Source organism: Podarcis muralis, chromosome 5 (assembly GCF_964188315.1).
Source record: "Podarcis muralis chromosome 5, rPodMur119.hap1.1, whole genome shotgun sequence".
Classification (NCBI taxonomy): domain Eukaryota; kingdom Metazoa; phylum Chordata; class Lepidosauria; order Squamata; family Lacertidae; genus Podarcis; species Podarcis muralis.
In genome coordinates, this window is record NC_135659.1 from 14572146 (window position 1) to 14592901 (window position 20756).

The following is a 20756-nucleotide window of genomic DNA, read 5'->3' on the forward strand; positions in this document are numbered from 1 at the left end:
GAATACATGCTGTGTTCAGAAAATTGCAGTGCATTTCCAAGGCTCTGTGGGTTTGGTTGTTGATTTCCTTATATTTTCTGTCTACACCTCCTCTTGGTTACCTTATGTAACCTCATCAGTTCTCATTCCTTTCAGTACCTAATATATTTTGATGATCCGCAGCTATATCTCTCTACCCAAGATCTTTCCCCCTCCGTCCAGTTCCACATCTCTGCTTGTCTGCCTGATTTATCCATTTGGTTGTCTCATCACCATCTCAAATTCAACATGTCAAAGACTGAACTCTTTAACTTTGCTCTCAAACCTTCCACTCTTTGATCCCTCTCCATATCCACTGACAAGCTTACTGCCCCTGGCTTTCTCTTCAACTCTTTATTTTGCTCTCTGCTCTCAGTCAGTACCAAAGTATGTACAAAATAGCAAAAAAAAATAAAAATCATCTGTTCGAAACTCTGGGTCATGTTCTGTTCTTCTTCGTGCTTTCACTATCCTAATCCTTGCTAGGCCTCCTAATTCCCTGAGCAGCCACAAAAGCTGCTTACCGTTGCAGCCACTTCTGGCGTTGCAGATGTGAGTGTGTGGGCATAGCCAGGGCCGGCCCAAGACATTTTGGCACCTGAGGCAAACCACAAAATGGCACCCAACTCCCCACCAAGGAAGAAGGGGTGAATGAAAATCTGTGTCAGAAACAGGGTGGAATAAAGATCTACATAGGGGTCTGCCACCCTTTTGGATTCTGCTGCCTGAGGCAGTTGCCCCACCTTGCCTAATGGGTGGGCCGGCACTGGACATATTTCCCTTGGTAAACAAGCAAATAAAGGAACACATTTCTGGGCTTTCCTCCTGCATAAGATGGTTTCCAGCATTATGGTAGGAAAGACCCTGTCAATATTTTACTTTCCAAACACTTAGTGAAACTTAGTGTGGTTTTCCTAGCAAGTGTATAAAATTTGGGCTTGTGTATCTTTTGACAGTTCCTCCGAGTGTTATTGGCACAAACCCTGAGAATTTGACTGTTGTGGTGAATAACTTCATCTCCTTGACCTGTGAGGTCACTGGCTTCCCACCTCCTGATCTCAGTTGGCTGAAGAATGGAAAACCCATCAGCTTGAACACAAACGCTCTTATAGTGCCAGGTGAGCAAACTCTGCTATGGTGGATATTTCCCCCCCATCAAGTGATTCCACTTCTTTTCCCAGGACCTTGTCAAAACTGACAAGGAAAGTTGATAGGCCAAATTTATGTTCACTCTGTTTTTCTTCATCGGTCCCTGCAGTGCCAGTAATATATTTGGCATAACATGTGTATGATATCATTTGAAGAAAAGCACAGATACCTAAAACCTTTCAAGGAACTGGAAGGAAATTTTATAATTATTTGGAAGAGTCGATGAGTTAACGTTGCTTTCTTGTTACCTGGTTCTTTTATTAGAACAGAGACTGCCCTCTATCCCAGTAACACAACAAGGAAGTCACTGGTGGCCACTGGTGGGCATGTGACAATTTTTAGGGTTGTTTTTCTCACTTATTATTGGAAATCTTGACATTCTTCACTGTTACAGTGCTTTTTTCTGGAAGTGCGTGCCTGTACGCAGTACTGGTGCCATAGCTGTCAACCGTCCCTTATTTGGTGGGAAAGTCCCTTATCCCAGCGCCATGTCCCGCTGCTGTCACTTATTGATGATGTCCCTTAAATTTCCCGGGTTTCAAAGGAAGCAGCTCCTCTCCCTCCCTCCCTGCCGGCCAGGGAGGAGGGAGGCTCCAACTGTGTTGCTTGGCTGCGTTGCTCACCCAATAAGGAGTATAAGAATGACTGGGGGGTGGAGCTTGCATGCCTTGTGCCGATCAAATCGGCCGCATTGCCTGGGGACTCGCCTTTGCTCAGCGCTTCCCAGCGGAGAGGTGACAGTGGTTTTCCTTGTTGCATCCCCTTTGCCGGGCTGCTGCGCTGTGGGAACCACCCCTTGAGGCTTTGTTTGGCTGCTGGCTGGGCTTTCTGCCTTTGGCTCAGAGGGGCCCAGAAGTTGAACATACAAAATCCCTTATTTTGGCTGCTGATCCCTTATTTTCGAGGCTGCCGGTCCCTTATTTTCAAATCTGTAAGTTGACAGCTATGACTGGTGCCCCCCTTCAAATCTTGCAATGCCCACAACAGGGCGAGGCATCGGAGGTGCTCATGACACAGTTGCCAGGCTGTCTCAAACAGACACTGCCTTCCCACCCTTTCGCTGCCGCCAGAGGCCCAGAGCTTTTGGTGGGCATGGAAGGAGGGGGAAAGAAGAAGCCTGGGGTGCAGGAATGTACGGATGTGGTCTCTGCAGGCCCACGTATCCGTGGCTGAGTGGCAGTGCAGGCACAGTGTGGCCTGGCCACTGTCAGCGAATAGGATAAGGGCTGTTTGTCTGGCTCATTGGGTGGTGGTCAAAGCCTGTGAACTAAAAACACACACTAAGATCAGTGTGTATTACATGCGCAGCAATGGCATCTGTCATGAATCTCTCTCCACCTCTCTTTTAAAAACATACCACCCCCTGTTGCATTTCAACATGAAACTTTTGTAAAATTCTGTTCAAGCAGTGGTGATCTGATAACCCGTCTGAACAGCTCTGTCAACTTTGACAGAGCCAGTGTGGTGTAGTGGTTAAGAGCAGTAGACTCGTAATCTGGTGAACCGGGTTCGCGTCTCAGCTCCTCCACATGCAGCTGCTGGGTGACCTTGGGCTAGTCACACTTCTCTGAAGTCTCTCAGCCCCACTCACCTCACAGAGTGTTTGTTGTGGGGGAGGAAGGGAAAGGAGAATGTTAGCCGCTTTGAGACTCCTTCGGGTAGTGATAAAGCGGGATTTCAATCCAAACTCTTATTCTCTTCTTCTTCATTTCAGGGGGCCGCACGCTGCAGATTCCTAGGGCCCGTCTGTCCGACGGTGGAGAATATGTCTGCATAGCCAGAAACAGCGCTGGAGAAAGCAGGAGAAAGAGCTTCCTTACTGTTTATGGTGTGTTTCTGCAGCTTTAAAATGAAATAATATTGAAAGTGGGGGAAATGTTCTTGTCTAATCATTCTGAGTATGTTTCCGGGCACAATTCAAAGTGTTGGTGCTGACCTTTAAAGCCCTAAATGGCCTCGGCCCAGTATACCTGAAGGAGCGTCTCCACCCCCATCATTCAGCCCGGACACTGAGGTCCAGCGCCGAGGGCCTTCTGGTGGTTCCTTCACTGCAATAAGTGAGGTTACAGGGAACCAGGTACAGGGCCTTCTCGGTAGTGGCATCCGCCCTGTGGAATGCCCTCCCATCAGATGTCAAGGAAATAAACAACTACAGTGGTATCTTGGTTTATGAATTTAATCCGTTCCAGAAGTCCATTCTTCAACCAAAGCATTCTTAAACCAAGGCGTGCTTTCCCATAGCAGCGGGGTACTCAATTTACACTCAACAGGAAGCGAAACATGTTCTGCTTCCAAGACAAAATTCACAAACCAAAACACCTACTTCCGGGTTTGCATCGTTCTTAATCCAAGTTGTTCATAAACTAAGCTGCTCTTAAACCAAGGTACCACTGTATATGACTTTTAGAAGACACCTGAAGGCAGCCATGTTTAGGGAAGTTTTTAATGTTTGATTCTATTTTTAATATTCTGTTGGGAGCCGCCCAGAGTGGCTGGAGAAACCCAGCCAGATGGGCGGGGTATGAATGAATTAATAATAATAATAATAATAATAATAATAATAATAATAATAATAATAATAATTGTTGTTGTTGTTGTTGTTGTTGTTGTTGTTCCTTTCTAAGGTAGCGATTCTTCCTTCTGGTGAAAGCCAAGGAAATAACATTGCTTATATTCCCTCCCACTAAGTCCCTCCCAGCATAAAAGACCACAGCGGAGCAGCGCTCTCCGTCGTGAATGTGCGAGTGGGAACTCCGGTGACATTAGAGTGCGAATCCAATGCTGTTCCACCTCCTGTCATCAGCTGGTACAAGAACGGGCGGATGGTTGCAGCCTCATCTAACATGGGGATCGTAGCTGATGGGCAGATGCTTCATATTAAAGCTGCTGAGGTATGCTATTCTGCTTTTTAAAAAAACTTGCAGCCCATTTTTTATAACATGAATTAGGTCTTCGTCTTGCCAAAGGCAAGGTGGTTCTTTTAAAATGAGAGATTCAGAAGCAATACAAAATACACAAGTGAGTGAGAAGATCAAAGGTTTTATTTTAAGACAGCAAGCAATGTATACATACCAAGCAAGCACTTCAATCTGTGACTTGGAAGCCCTCAAGAAGTGGCAAAATGACTCCCCCAGGTAACCTCAATTTGCACAGCCCTGCAGCCGATCAGTCTGTGAGCTTCAGAGAAACTCTGTCAAACTTGTCCGGTTTTATAGATAGCCTGTGTAGCTTGCCAGACTGGCTACATGCAGATCACTAACTGCTTGAAATACATTTTGCCTTCCGGATGCATTTCCCATAGAGTCTTCAATTGACATATGCTAAATGCAAAAAAAAAAAAAGACACGGGTGGTGCTGTGATCTAAACCACTGAGCCTAGGGCTTGCCGATCGGAAGGTCGGCAGTTCGAATCCCCGCGATGGGGTGAGCTCCTGTTGCTCTGTCCCAGCTCCTGCCAACCTAGCAGTTTGAAAGCACACCAGTTCAAGTAGATAAATAGGTACTGCTCCAGCAGGAAGGTAAACGGTGTTTCTGTGCACTGCTCTGGTTTCGCCAGAGTCATGCTGGCCACATGACCCGGAAAAACTGTCTGCAGACAAACACCAGCTCCCTCAACCTGTAAAGTGAGATGAGCGCCGCAACCCCAGAGTTGTTCGCGACTCGACTTATTTTACCTTTACCTTTTTAAATGCAAAAATAGCAGTACATTGGAGCAGAGTGATAAAGGAAGAGATGATTAGGGGGGGGAACCAACCATCTAGCCTCAAAGCCCTTTCTATAGTTTGGGGTTATAAGCAGAGCCTCATTTACATACTCATTAATTAGCAGACAACAGAAGATAAGTTTCATTCGCTTCCCTACTGCCCGTATTGATTTTTTTTGCATGGCCAGTTGCATATTTGAATAAATTGTCATGATCAGTAGTCATGGGCATACATGGGGAAATGTAAGTAGCTCATTTTACGCATATTTCACCTTTGTATGCCAGCCAATTTTTGTAGCCGGTTTGCTTTCCTATTCAGAAACAAGAGCATGGATTGAAAAAAGGAAGTGTTCGCCTTTTGCCTTAAAAGCAAACAAGAAAATAAAGCTTTAAAGGCTAAGCCGCTTATCAGCTGATCCGCTAAGCCGCTTATCAGCTGATCCGCTAAGCCGCTTAACAGCTGATCCGCTAAGCCGCTTATCAGCTGATCCGCTAAGCCGCTAATAGCGCTAATCCGCTAATGGGCTTGCTTCGCAAGACGAAAAAACCGCAAGACGAAGAGACTCGCGGAACGGATTCTTTTCGTCTTGCGAGGCACCACTGTATGTGTTTTTGAATGGCCCATGTTACAAGACTGTATTCCCCCCACCCCACCCAAAGATAATGCATGAGCACTGTATCCACTATGGTGGTTGTTATTACAGTATCCTGTTAGCAAGATGTTGTTGTTTTTTAATCAAAAATTTGAAGCTGTTAATTAGGAAAGTGGTTTGCATATCCTTTTCCTTCTTGTATTCTCAGGTGTCTGATACAGGCCAGTATGTATGTAAAGCCATAAATATTGCGGGACGAGATGATAAAAATTTCCATCTTAACGTTCATGGTAAGCTTATACTGTGTTAACCTTTAGCCCATGGGTTGGCAAACTAAGGCCTGGGTGCCGGATCTGGCCCATGGACGCTCTGGGAATTGCCGCATGGATTGGCACGGGGATTGTGATTGTTTGGGCTTCGCCAATTTCTCCCCTCTCCCTCACACACACCATGGCGGCGCCTCCTCCCTCCCTCCTCCTGGCTTTTCCCTGCCCTGCCTAGAGGAGGAAGGGGGCTGGGCTTTGTTGAGCTGCAGTTGGCTGAGCACCATTTTATGCAGCCCCTCTCCAGAGCCAGCCCTTTTGCACCGCTCATCGTCCCTCTCTGCCACCAGCCCCTGCTGCTCGCAAGGCACAGGTAGGCAGCCACCAGGGCTTGTCCACTGCTGTGGAGAAGGAAGAGGAGAGTCGTGGGGGGGGGGATTCCCCCCCAAATATAGTCCGGCCCCCCACAAGGTCTGAGGGACAGTGGACTGACCCCCTGTGGAAAACGTCTGTTGACCTCTGCTTTAGTGACTTGAGGGCACCCAAGCCCCAAAGTTCCCAGGAGAACAATAAAACACACTGACACAGAGTATTTTTGTTTATGGGTTCAAATAGGCCACAACGTTATTGGTTACAGATGTGAGTGGTTTGGCTTAGGCATTGGGGTGAAGTCAGGCTATATCTTGATTCCTGCCCATCTGCAGGGAGTCCACGGAAGGGTAAACCACTGATAGGGGGCGCCCTATGACTTACATCAGATAGTACACAAAACAAATGAAATACCGTGAAAATCCCTGAAACAAAAAGTAACCGACTAGAAATATTATCTTATAGAAATAAAATAAATAATAAAAATCAAAAAGTTTAAGGTAAAAATTAGAAAAACCTAGAATTGAACAAAGCCTTAACTGGATGCTGGCTACAAACCTCGTTTCACTGAACTATTCAGTTTCCTCAGAAGGAAATAGAGAAATCATAAACCTTAAATGACCAAATTCAAAGAAAGGGGATAAAACTCCCAAAAATTCTGAAGTATTATAATCCTAGCTCGACCTAGGTGAAGCAAAGTGCAGTAATAAAGGATTAAGGACTCGATGGTACAGTTTCTAAAACTGAGTTTACAAAAAGGGTTTGAAAACCTAAATGGCAAGTTTTAGACACAGCCCAACTTGAAGAAAGCCAAGCACAGCAATAAAGAGTTGAGGACTCAGCTGTGAAATTTTTAGTATTGCCTTTACAAAAAGGTTTAAAAAACCTAAATGGCACAAATTCAAAGAAAGGAATACAAGATAAGCTGTTTTCGATTTTAAAGAAACTCAAGAGCAGGGCTGAAATGCTCCCATGGTCTAGATATTCCTTCTGATGTTAAAGACTGATACAGGGTGTTTCCAATCACAGGTTTATATACTATAGGGGCTGTGACATGGCCCTAGCCCACATCCAGGCTTTTGACAGAATTCACACCCCGGATCCTTTAACAGGATACCCTTACTGAGGAGAGGCAGGTGAAGGCAACAACCTCCCCTCCAACCAAACAAAGGCTTACCCAATGCCTAACCTCACAAAAGTTGTGATGATAGATACTAGGCGAAAACCAAATGGCCGGTGCCAATTTGCCAAGTAGAAAAATTCCTACCCAGCCCCAACAACATAGTGACTGACAATTGCCGTAGCAAGGTCATATCAGAGCAAAGTGTGAAAAGAGGGCAGGTGGTTTGGGCGATCCAACAAAGAGGCTAGGAAGAGGGGGCCGGCCGGCCGGCCGTGCAGCGATTAAATCGCCCGTGGCCACACCCACCCTGCCAGCTGATTGGCTGGGGCCGTCTTCCACCACAGATGACGCGGGCGGCTGTGACGTAGTGGGGAAGGCAGCATACCTTTCCACCCTACGCCGGAAAACTGTTGAGGCTTGGCTGCCTGGCCGCAATGCCGACCACAGGGTAAAAGCTCAGCAGACTTAAACAACAGACCGACCCATATTAGATACACCGTATTTTTCGCTCTATAGGATGCACCTTTTCCCCTCCAAAAATTAAGGGGAAATGTGTGTGCGTCCTATAGAGCGAATGCAGGCTGCGCGGCTAAGCCCAAAGCCAGAACAGGGAGACGGAGCGCTGTGCAGCTACAAAGGCTGTCCCCCCAGCCCTGGTCTTTGGGGCTGGCAGTGGGGGAAAGCAGCGCTTCCCCCCGTCAGCCCCAAAGAACAGGTTGAAAGGAACCCTCCGCTGGGCTCCGGAGGCTTTGGGTGAACGCACCTTGAACGCACAGAACACCTTGTTTTAGAGGGGGAGAACAAGAATCCCCCCCCCCCCGTTCTCCCCCTCCTATGGTCCGGTGCGTCCTATAGGGCAAAAAATACGGTAGTTAATCAACCTACTTTGTTGTGCATGGGGTGCTTCTTAATTATGTTTGTGCTTATGGTGATTGCATAACGGGAAGCTGTGGCTGGCTGGAGAGAGAAAAGGGGGGCAGAGCGTGGGGTCTCCAGTCAGAGCATCTCATTCTCCCAGATGAGCCTTTTGGGTTATTACCTGCATGTGTCTTACCATTGTTCTCATTCACAGTGCCCCCCAGCATTGAAGGCCCTGACCTGGAGTGGATCAATGAAACCATCAGTAACCCTGTGACCTTTACGTGTGATGCTACTGGAATTCCTCCACCAACAATAACGTGGCTTAAGGACGGGAAGCCCCTCGGTAATACGTTCTGCAGCTTCCATAGCCATTAGTCATTTCAAATGGTCAGACCAGATGTGAAATGGGAAATAAAGCGGGTTGTGTTTGGCTACAGTGGAGGTGACCCTCAGGATTCTTGAATATGGCTTCCAGAGATGACCCTGTTTCTTACTGAGCTACAGTCAGCAAAAGAGACAGGAAGACAGGCAGTTGGGGGGGGGGGTCTTTCACTGCTCTAGCCTCTAGGTTTTATGGTTTTTCTCGTAGTATGAAACTCCTCCTCTTCTATTTTAAAGTAATCACTATTGCAAGTACCGTATTTTTTGCTCTATAGGACGCACTTTTCCCCCTCCAAAAATGAAGGGGAAATGTGTGTGCGTCCTATGGAGCGAATGCAGGCAGCTATCCGCAAGCCTTCGGAGCCCGGCAGGAGTTCCCGCCGGGCTCAGAAGGCTTGCGGATAGCAGCAGGCTCCGGGAGCGAAGGCGAGGTTGCGTGCAACCTTGCCTTCGCTCCCGGACCCATTCTTGGGGCATGGGGTTGGGGGAAGCTCGGGCTTCCCCCGCCCCAGCCCCGCGGCTAAAAACGAATCTAAGACAGCTAGCGGGATCCATCCCGCTCTGTCTTGACTTCTGCCAAAGCTGCACGCAGCCTCTCCCGGCTGGAGTGGTTGTGCGTGGCTAAAGAGGAAGCCAAGACAGCCAGTGGGATGGATCCCACTCGCTGTCTTGGCTTCTTTGCTCTTTGGGGCTGGGAAAAAAATAATAATTTCCCCCCTTTATTCCCCCCCCTAAAAACTAGGTGCGCCCTATGGAGCGAAAAATACGGTAATCAGAACTTCTTCAAAAGCTGGATTTCTCAAATGGTGGAAATGGGTGCCATTTTGTGACATGGCAAAGAGAGCAAGGAACGGATTGCTACCTATTAATTCAGGGCCCCTGAGTCAGCAGTGTTCAGTTAAGTGTCAGAGTCTGAAAGTCAGTTGACTCACCTACACCAAGTCTAGTGAAAGGATCATAGACTGTAGGTGACTCTCCCCAGCCAGCCTGTCATTCCAAGATTGGGGACTCACCCGCTGGCCTGTTGTGTCAAGATTAAGGGGGCTGGGTGGGAAGGAAAGCAGAGTGAACCAAATGGGGCATATAGGCCTTTTGTTCCCGTTCCCTAATTAAGTATAGGTATATGGTGGCTGGTTGTTTTATTTTTTAGAAATGGTTTACAAGTTTGAGGTGAGAATGATCCAGTTTGTAACAAACTGAAACTTCTGCAGTCTGATTTCTTCCTGTTTCCCTGCTTTTAGAAAACTCTGCATCCCTCGAAATGCACATTTTGTCAGGAGGCAGCAAGCTGCAAATTGCCCGGTCTCAGCATTCGGATAACGGGAACTATTCCTGCATTGCTTCAAATGTGGAAGGCAAAGCTCAGAAATTTTACGTTCTTTCTGTTCAAGGTATGTTTTTACGTTCTTTCTGTTCAAGGTATGTTTGTGTATACTCTCCTATTGGCTTGTGTCCAACGTGGCACTTAGTGAATGTTCCATATGCTCAAGGAATGCTCTCCCTCTCTCTACCTCTCATGTGACCCCTAAATGTGTTTGTTGAATACCACCCATGGTACAACTTCGCTATACCCTGACAGCATGTTTCACATTCTTCCCCTCCAGCAGCAACCGGCAATTTTGAGCAGGAGTTGGAAAAAGCAAAATGACATGGTGGTTAACAGTGTTGATATGTTCTACTAGACTTTGGTACTTGTACAAACATTGGCAGACCTTTAGGTGTGAAATATACTCGGAGTCCTGTAGTGATTTCATTCTCTTTATTGCAGCTTGTAAAACAGTGATTGAATTGCCCCCCAAACCTCAGGCTTTTATATACATATTTACACAATGAGTCCCGTCTGATTGGCTGATTCTGCTTCTCTCCTGGAGCCTGATTGGTCTTTTCCTGCAGGCCAATCACTTGTTGCATTCTACGATCCTACCAGCCTAATAGACTGATTAACTTCCTCCTGGAGCCTGATTGGTCTTTTCCTGCAAGCCAATCAGTTGTTGCATTCTCGGATCCTACTTGCCTATTGTTCTAGGATCCAAGCTTAGTACAGTGATACCTCAGGTTAAGTACTTAATTCGTTCTGGAGGTCTGTTCTTAACCTGAAACTGTTCTTAACCTAAAGCACCACTTTAGCTAATGGGGCCTCCTGCTGCCGCTGCACCGCCAGAGCACAATTTCTGTTCTCATCCTGAAGCAAAGTTCTTAACTTGAAGCACTATTTCTGGGTTAGCAGAGTCTGTAACCTGAAGCGTAACCTGAAGCGTATGTAACCTGAGGTACCACTGTACATACATAACAGGGTGGCAGATGTGCTTAACCCAGGGGTTGCCAGTGTTTGTGCTATCCAGGTATTGTTCAACTACAACTCCCATCATCCCATGCTCTCCATGCCCGCAGGGGCTGATGGGAGTTGAAGTCCATCAACACCTGGACTCACATGGAGGTATTACTAATACACATTTCCACCATCTTAAAGTTCCTCCAGATATTGCCGGCTCGGAAATGCCAAGTGACGTCAGTGTCATCCTTGGGGAAGACATCCAGCTTTCCTGTAAGGCCCATGGAATTCCGGCACCTGCAATTCAGTGGCTGAAAGATGGAAAACCAATTAGTGGCGGTGAATCTCCGCGGATAAGGTTAAGTGTTGCATCTTCTCGTTCTGAAGCAAGACAGAGTCTGAGCAGGAGTTAAAACAGAGAAGGGGAATAGAGGCGAGGAAGCATAGAAGGGAAGATATATGGGGGAATGGCAGGATAGTGGGAAGACCACTGCCATTTTTTCTAGAACAAAAGCACTGCTTTTTGCCCCAAAGAGCCCATCTCATCACAAGGTGGTATTAAAATCGGCTTATTTTGTTCCAACTCCCTTTTGCAAACCAACTAACCTGTCTTACATTCTTCTTTCTTTGATGCTTCTCTCTGCTGCTTTTGTTGTTGTTGTTTAGTCGTTTAGTCGTATCCGACTCTTCGTGACCCCGTGGACCAGAGCACGCCAGGCACTCCTGTCTTCCACTGCCTCCCCCACTTTGGTCAAACTCATGCTGGTAGCTTCGAGAATACTGTCCAACCATCTCGTCCTCTGTCGTCCCCTTCTCCTTGTGCCCTCAATCTTCCCCAGCATCAGGGTCTTTTCCAGGGAGTCTTCTCTTCTCATGAGGTGGCCAAAGTACTGGAGTCTCAGCTTCAGGATCTGTCCTTCCAGTGAGCACTCAGGACTGATTTCCTTCAGAATGGATAGGTTTGATCTTCTTGCAGTCCATGGGACTCTCAAGAATCTCCTCCAGCACCATAATTCAAAAGCATCCATTCTTCGGCGATCAGTCTTCTTTATGGTCCAGCTTTCACTTCCTTACATCACTACTGGGAAAACCATAGCTTTAACTATACAGACCATTGTCTTTGTCCATGGAGTTCTTGGCAGGGATACTGGAGTGGCTTGCCGGTTCCTGCTCCAGGTGGATCATGTTTGGTCCAAACTCTCCACTATGACCTGTCCATCTTGGGTGCCCTGCACGCCATAGTTCATAGCTTCTCTGAGTTATTCAAGCCCCTTCGCCACGGCAAGGCAGTGATCCATGAAGGGGATCACGTTTATTTTGGCACAATCTTCCTTTCTTCGGTCTCCCTTTCTCTCTCTCTCTTTTTGGTATATAATTTTAGTAAATTTTCTGTTTTACAATTTAAAACACTCGTTTTACATCCTTAAGATATCAATGGCTTCCCTTCTTCTCTTTCCGTGGTTCATTTTACATACCATAAATCCCTGCATATTTTGCAAAAACTATATCATTCAGTATTCCATTATTGCATCCATCAGAACTTGTTCACACTATTGAATTTATCTTAATGCTGCCGGTGTTTTCAGCCGCACACAATTATTTCCCATATATGCAGTAAACGTTTTCCAATCTTCTCTCAAGGCATGTTCTTCTTGTTCTCTTATTCTGTAGGTTAAGTCTGCGAGTTGTGCATATTATGTCACCTTAAGCTGTCACTCTTCTTTAGTTGGGACCTCTCTCGTTTTCCATTTTTGGGCTAACAAACCCTGTCTCCCCTTCTCAGCTTCCCTACTTCTTATATCTCTGTTTCTCACACTTAATTCTGATAGCTAGCATGAACAGGAGGACAAACTGGCTCACTGCTATAAGGATGGTTTAAGGTAATTTAAAGGTGGGGAATTTTGAACACTTCAAGCTGGGTGTGTTTAGCCTGGAAAAGAGGAGAGGCAGAGGAGATATGATTGTCATCTTCACATAGATTTGAGTTACAAGAAAGGAGTTTCCGACTTAACATCAGGAAGAACTTTCTGACAGTAAGAGTGGTCAGTAGAATGGATTCCTTCGGGAGGTTGTAGACACTCTTTCACTGGAGGTTTTTAAGCAGAGCTTGGATGGCCATCTGTGATGGGTGCTTTAGTTGAGATTCCTGCATTGTAGGGGGTTGGACTAGATGACCCTCAGGGTCCCTTCCAACTCAACAGTTCTATAATTCGAAGATGCAATGTGGTCACTAGGCATTATTATACTCCAGGGGTCGGCAAGGTTTACTGGCCATGGGCCAGATCACTCCCACGGAGATCGTCTGTGGGCCAGACTGGTGCAGCGCGATGCCGGAAATCGCTTCTGCGCATGCCCAGACACTGGAAAATGCACCTGCACAGAAGCGGTTTTTGGCTTCTGGACATGCTCAGACGCAATTTCTAGTATCTGCATGTGCGCAGACACGATTTTTGGCGCTGCTTAACGAGTCTCCGCGCTGCGCCGGGACTCACCAAGGGGGAGGCTCATGGGCTGGTGAAACAGTCTTCGTGGGCTGCATCCGGCCCATGGCCGCACGTTGCCAACCCCTGTTATACTCGGTTTAATAATAACAATAATAATAATAATAATGGACGCGGGTGGCGCTGTGGGTAAAAGCCTCAGCGCCTAGGGCTTGCCGATCGAAAGGTCGGTGGTTCGAATCCCCGCTGCGGGGTGCGCTCCCGTTGCTCGGTCCCAGCGCCTGCCAACCTAGCAGTTCAAAAGCCCCCCCCCCCCGGGTGCAAGTAGATAAATAGGGACCGCTTACTAGTGGGAAGGTAAACGGCGTTTCCGTGTGCTGTGCTGGCTTGCCAGATGCAGCTTGTCACGCTGGCCACGTGACCCGGAAGTGTCTCCGGACAGCGCTGGCCCCCGGCCTCTTAAGTGAGATGGGCGCACAACCCTAGAGTCTGTCAAGACTGGCCCGTACGGGCAGGGGTACCTTTACCTTTAATAATAATAATAATTTTTGTTATATCCCGCCCTCCCCAGCCAAGGCTGGGCTCAGGGCGGCTAACAAGCAATAATAAAAACAAGTTGAATGAATACAACTTAAAAACAAAATTAAAATACAACATTAAAATATCGAAACATTAAAATATTAAAATGTAGCCTCATCGCAGGAGGAGAAAGGAAAAGAAAAAAGAAAGAGGGGGAGGGAATCAAATTGGCTCCAAGCCAAAGGCCAGGCGGAACAACTCTGTCTTACAGGCCCTGTGGAAAGAAATCAGATCCTGCAGGGCCCTGGTCTCATGAGGCAGAGCGTTCCACCAGGCCGGAGCCAGTGTTGAAAAGGCCCTGGCTCTGGTTGAAGCTAATCTAACTTCCTTAGGGCCCGGGACCTCTAGGGTGGTGCTATTTACAGACCTTGAGGCTCTCCGCAGGGCATACCGGGAGAGGCGGTTTACCGCAAATTATAAGAAAATCTCGATTCAAGCTTATTTCTCTCGGTTTTAAGATTAACATCTTAACTCAGACGCTTCTAATTATTCCATTTTCTGTGATTCCTTCTTTTAGCTTGGCTCCAGATGGCAGCTTGCTCAGCATTGTTGGAGCTCTCACAAGCGATGTAGGGAAATATACTTGTGTCGCTAGCAACCCTGCGGGGGAAGAAGACCGAATTTTTAATGTCAATGTATATGGTGAGTATTGTTATTAAGTGTTGTCAGGGGCTCAGGAGCAGAGGCGCAGGGGAGAGAGGAAATGGAGAGCGAAGGGGAAGAAGCGGAGGGCAGCGGAGGGCAGAATGACAGTGACCCGAGAGATTCCATGAGCCTCTCCAGTGAATCAGAAGATTCCCAGAAGGGGGCGCCGATGGCCAGGGCAAGGGGGGTCCCAGGGGGGACACACCAGAAGCAGGGGGCCAGCGGAGACTCCCAAAGCAGTAGCTGGAAATCAGGGCCAGCTTCCCCACCAGAGCGTAGTGAGAGGGAAGAGCCCCATAGGTCAGAGTCAGCGTCTCCTCCGGCAAGCAGGGAGGCGGAGTCAAACCCAGCTAGCGTCCCCGAAGAGGGGAGCAGCGACAGGAGCAGTATAATGGTCAGAAGGAAGGTGGCAGGCTGGGTGCGCGCGCCAAGTTCAAATGTACAGGCGCGCGGGACAGCAGAAAGCACGGATTGGGAACCAGGTCCTAAAGCTCGCCGGAGGGAGGGGGAAGACTCAGGGGATTCAGCCTCAGAAGAGTCTAGGAAGGGCAAGACCTCGGCGGACAAGCGGACCCAGAGGAAGAGGGAGCAGAGGAAGAGGTGGAGCAAAGCTAGGGTCCTAAACTGGTGTCTGGGGGGAGGAGACTCAGATGGAGCTTCGACGGTCTAGGGTTTCAGACGTAGGGCTGCGCGCCACGGCTGTCAAACCAATAACGAACTTCAATAAAGACTTCTGTATATAAAGAGGAACTGGCGTTGGTCCTCTGTGAGCTGGGACCAGGGGCAGCTCTGACAAGTTTTTTTTTTTTTTTTTTTTTAGCATGATAAGGTTAAAAGCACCTGTCTTATAATTCTCTGAATGATAAACATGAGTATTCTTTTTTGACCAACCATGATTTGCCAATGTTTTTATGTTGATTTTATTCTTACATGGTGTACTTCACCTTGAAATATTTTTTTTTATAAAGGTGCGGATTATAAACAAACGTATAAAAATCAAATCTGCAGTGTAAAGGAAGAAGAGCTCATGGAAATGCAGTTATTTTGTTAATAATAATGTTAACTAAACAGGCTAGGGGAAATTAAGCATTATGGCTGGCTAATGTAAAGATCTTTGGGGCTTAAAACTACGAAGAATTTCATATAGCTCATAGGTGCTCCAGGTATAGGGCAGGTGGGCGTGGCTTGTCCAAAATTGCTTCACAGGTCAAACTGTGAAGTCTGGGCAGACCAAGTTTGGCCCATGGGCTTTAGGAGATTATTCACCCCATGTTCTAAGAGGACAAGCCCAGGAAAAATGTATGCTCAGCCACACAACTATTTAATCCCATTGAACCTTAAAGGGATGGGTGTGAGTGTGGGTGTTTGCATGTCCCATTGCCTGGAAATTCGATGGAAGCTTTAAAATTACTAAAAGTTTTCAGTCTCAGAGCATTGAGTATGCTTGAAGACTCATTAAAATATTTGTTAGGGAAACACAAAACAATCTTTTGTACAGTCATAGTTTTATCCTCCCAACTTATGATTTTCCAGTTTGATTCTTGAGACTTCTAGAAGTTCACCTATGGTGAGAGAAAGCGTCAAATAAATTTTAATAATAATAATAATGAATGATAATAATTAATAATACAAGTTGCCAACTTCCGCTGCAGGTTATTCTACAGGAAGTCAAAGTAACTGATGCTTTTCTGATCCAAGCTTTTCAAAAGAAAAGCCATTTCCTGACATTTCATTAATATTCCTTTAATTGTATCTATAGGTCAGACTGAGCTGAATATTTTCCAATGAACATTTTCTGGGAGGGGTGTGAGAAAAAGTTTCCTAAAAGATCCTAACATCTTATAATTCTGCGCCAGTTTGCTGCTGTTCTCGGTCTCAGAAATGCCATTTCTTTTCTTCCTAGTTGTGCTGGCATCAACACAGCCAACTCTATGATGAGTGAGGGCAAATGAGGCTAATTCGTAGTGAGGGTAGATCCTCTTGAATAGGCTTTGTTGGAATGTTCAGTGGAGAGCATTCAGTGCAGCTGCCAAAGCAAATTAGCCCCTGGTAGTGTGGGTTAAACCACAGAGCCTAGGACTTGCCTATCAGAAAGTCGGTGGTTCGAATCCCTACGACGGGGTGAGCTCCCGTTGCTCGGTCCCTGCTCCTGCCAACCTAGCAGTTCGAAAGCACGTCAAAGTGCAAGTAGATAAATAGGTACCGCTCTGGCGGGAAGGTAAGTGGTGTTTCCATGCGCTGCTCTGGTTTGCCAGAAGCGGCTTAGTCATGCTGGCCACATGACCCGAAAGCTGGACGCCGGCTCCCTCGGCCAATAAAGTGAGATGAGCGCCGCAACCCCAGAGTCGGTCACAACTGGACCTAATGGTCAGGGGTCCCTTTACCTTTACCTTTTAGTGCTGCCAAAAGTGTTTTTGAGCGATAAGAAACAAGTGTGATGCATTAAACATTTTCTGGGTTCTCTATCTCTCTCTGTGGATCATATACAGTGGTACCTCGGGTTAAGCACTTAATTCGTTCTGGAGGTCTGTTCTTAACCTGAAACTGTTCTTAACCTGAAGCACCACTTTAGCTAATGGGGCCTCCTGCTGCTGCCGCACCGTCGGAGCACAATTTCTGTTCTCAACCTGAAGCAAAGTTCTTAACCTGAAGCACTATTTCTGGGTTAGTGGAGTTTGTAACCTGAAGCGTATGTAACCTGAAGCGTATGTAACCCGAAGTACCACTGTATGTAACATATAAATGTACCTATTCCTATTTAACACTGTGCGTAAACACATATGCTGGATAACTGTGACTCTTAAGATGGTGCCAATTTGTTATGGAAACTGGCTAGTCTTGGACCATTCTCTGGAGAGCAGAGTAGTCTCCAAGTACATTCCTCTATTTAGCCCCTTTCCTCCCAGCCTCACTTCTCCCTTTCCTGGTGCCTTGGGACTGGACCAAGAACGGACTGCCTATGAGTCAGCGTCCATGCATTTCCGAGAAGTGTGTGAATTGTGGTTTCTGGAAAAGCAGAACTCAGTGGGTCATGGTTGCACCTCGTAACTGCAGGGTCCAGTTGACTAACGTCAAGACACAGTAGCTATCGTTTGTGCTTCCTTTGATGGCCGAAGCAAGATCTGTTTCTGGCCACAGGCACAATTATGTGAAATTATGTGAAAGATTTATAAAGAAATTCAACATGACGATTATCTGGCCAAAGGAATAGCATCCTCAAGCATCCTGACTTTCAATAGTGTTTGGTTTGGAACACTGTGGGGAATGTCTCCTTGGATTAGGAAAGTGTTATTACTTCCATCTTGGGGTTCAGCATAAGGTGAGCTTCATCAGGATTCTTTTTTAGCATCTACCGTTTAACGTATAAGCCTGGCCAATACAGTGGTACCTTGGTTCTCAAACTTAATCCGTTCCGGAAGTCTGTTCCAAAACCAAAGGGTTCCAAAAACAAGGTGTGCTTTCCCACAGAAAGTAATGCAAAATGGATTAATCCGTTCCACACTTTAAAAAACAACCCCTGAAACAGCAATTTAACATGAATTTTACTATCTAACGAGACCATCGATCCATAAAATGAAAGCAATAAACGATGTACTGCAGTCACACAGTCAGTCCATCAGTAGCCGAACTGGGTTCCACACAGTCACAAAAGCAAAGCAAAAAAGCCCCCAAAACAAAAACACAAAATAAATAGCAAAAGCAGACAGACCTCAGCGTAACACTCAAAATGGAAGTGTAGCACTCAAATCGGAATCGTAATACTCAGAACAGAGCATGTTTGGCTTCTGAAAAAGTTATAAAACCAGAACACTTACTTCCAGGGTTGCAGTGTTTGGGTTCCAAGTTGTTTGAGTACCAAAGCGTTTGAGAACCAAGGCACCACTGTACCTCTGTTCATATTCTGAAGCCTCCATCCTCGTCCCTTCACCAGAGGTACCCAATTTCAGATGTGGTGCCCAAGCTTTCAACAGAAGTCCCACATGACCCCATTCTTAAGCTGTTTTCTATGTTGCTCCTGTCACTAAATGGCTTCCCCCCCCCCCTATAATCCTTTTTTTAAAAGATAGTTACATAGTTTTACTGATATTACTCTGTACTGTTTTAATTTGAGTATTAAATTTGTTAGAGGCAAGGTGAAACTACTGGGGGGGAAATAAGTTGTTTTTTTGTTTGTTTTTGCTGCATTTGGTTACAAAATTTAGTTCCACCCACTATAACTAACAACAAAGATGAACCTGAGGCTCTAACTGTGCTGCTGGAGACTTCAATAAACATTGAATGCCAGGCTGTGGGAACTCCACCACCGCAGATCAATTGGCTGAAGAACGGGCTGCCTCTCTCTATCTCCACACATATCAGGTTGCTTTCAGCTGGACAGATTCTCAGGTAAGGTACCAGTTCTTTCAGTCCACTTTTGCACAGTTTATGTAAGAAGATCTTACATAAAAGTAGCCAGCTGAAAGTTAAATCAATACAATTGTTATTTTGTGGCACTTGCTTTCTGCATTTCATTCAATCCAGATCATGGGTAGGCAAACTAAGGCCCGGGGGCCGGATCCGGCCCAATCACCTTCTAAATCCGGACCGCGAATCAGCGTGTTTTTACATGAGTAGAATGTGTGCTTTGATTTAAAATGCATCTCTGGGTCATTTGTGGGGCATAGGAATTCGTTCATTTCCCCCCCTCCAAAATATAGTCCGGCCCCTCACAAGGTCTGAGGGACAGTGGACCGGCCCCCTGCTGAAAAAGTTTGCTGACCCCTGATCCAGATGACCAACCAGCATCAGACCTATTTAGTTCAGTGATGGAACTACATGTTATTCCTTCAGTTCTTCCTCCTGGTATCTATTTTAGAAGTCCTGGAAAGCTCCCTGGGCGAGTGTAAGGAGTGAATTTAGTGCTTAACTGGCTCCCAAGTAGGTTTTGTCAAACATAGCCAGTTTCTCTCCAGACTCCCTTATAATAGGTTTTGTAATATTGGCTGCCCTCTTCTTAATGGCAAAGAATCTGTGGGAGACCCACCCTATCCTGAGATATACGTCGGCAGACCTTTAAAGGAAAGCGATGCTTCCTCGTAAAAAGGGATCTGGGGCAACTATGGAGAATTTCTACATCTCATTGTAATTCGAAAAGGGTATCTGAATGCTATTGTGAAAGGGCCATGTTCAACCAATCTTAGAAATTGCAATATGTTGTAGGAAGAAGTTTTCAGAGGCTGATTCATGTGGTTTAGAGCATATATATTAATCTTGGCCCTCCAGATGTTTTGAGACTACAATTCCCAGCATCCCTGAACACTGGTCCTGCTAGCTAGGGATCATGGGAGTTGTAGGCCGAAAACAACTGGAGGGCCAAGGTTGAGGAAGGCTGTTCTACACTTTCCTGAGACTCGTTATCCGTGAAAAAGCCATTAAAGTCTACAACAGGCCTTTCCCAAACAACAAATGCATCACACATTCATAAATTCCCTGCAATCCACTAATTCGAAACTGGAGTGCCTTGTCCAACAGACAGAATAAAGTGTTTCACATTGTGACCATTTGAAAAATGACTTTGGTTGTGTCCCTTCCAGAATTGTAAGAGCTCAGATAGCTGATGTTGGCATGTACACATGTGTCGCCTCCAACAGAGCTGGTGTGGACAACAAGCACCATAGCCTTCAAGTTTATGGTAAGCCTCATTTTGTGTTGCAAAGGTAAATTGTAAACATGAATTTCAAGTCCTATGTACATGTGTACTACTTAACATTTATGTTCTGGACCTGAGTCAATTGCACCACGAAAGTGCCTCACAACTTCTATATTGTCTTCCTTCTCAGAACCTTTTGTTTTCTTTATTGGTTTCAAGCTTTAAGGTCTAAGGATTTCACTTAAAATTTCAGTCCCCTTCTCAGGGTCTCTGGAGGAAAGAGATGAAAAAGCAGACACGCTAAGGAGGTGTGCTATTTTCACCCCCATCCTTCTCCCACATAACATTTTAGTATAATTTTTAATTGAAAGGCTTTTCATATTACATTTCAGCAATCATGTTACAAACATAAAGCTTAAAAGCAGTTACCTCTTTAGCATATTCTTTCTGCTTAGTGTCTTCCCTTCCTGCTGGCCTGGTTTTGGCCCTTCAGAACAATTTGCTGAATACTTTAGCGCTGAGCGGGGACCGTGTACCTTGTTAAACATTGTTTTCATGTTGAAAAGCAGCTCTCATGTGTCTTGTGAACACACTTCTTTTGTTGGCATTTTCATTTCCGTCTGTTCCTCGTGTTCTGCAGCTCATTTATCCACATTGCTGTTGTGGTGACCCATTCTATGTTGACACGGCTGCTCCAGATTTTGAGGGGAACTTGGGCAAGATACCTTTA

General features: G+C 46.1%; 1 protein-coding gene across 4 annotated transcripts in view; it reads left to right on the plus strand.

Annotated features, from left to right (window-relative positions):
• HMCN1 (hemicentin 1) overlaps positions 1 to 20756 on the plus strand; it is a 314549-nt gene that overhangs the window by 220347 nt on the left and 73446 nt on the right. For all 4 annotated transcript variants that reach the window (XM_077928329.1, XM_077928326.1, XM_077928327.1 and 1 more), the window contains 10 exons: positions 975 to 1136; positions 2882 to 2995; positions 3856 to 4058; positions 5672 to 5753; positions 8291 to 8422; positions 9702 to 9851; positions 10931 to 11090; positions 14270 to 14394; positions 18600 to 18783; positions 19971 to 20068. In XM_077928329.1, coding sequence (XP_077784455.1) covers positions 975 to 1136; positions 2882 to 2995; positions 3856 to 4058; positions 5672 to 5753; positions 8291 to 8422; positions 9702 to 9851; positions 10931 to 11090; positions 14270 to 14394; positions 18600 to 18783; positions 19971 to 20068 — 1410 coding nt within the window. The remainder of the gene's footprint in view (positions 1 to 974; positions 1137 to 2881; positions 2996 to 3855; positions 4059 to 5671; positions 5754 to 8290; positions 8423 to 9701; positions 9852 to 10930; positions 11091 to 14269; positions 14395 to 18599; positions 18784 to 19970; positions 20069 to 20756) is intronic.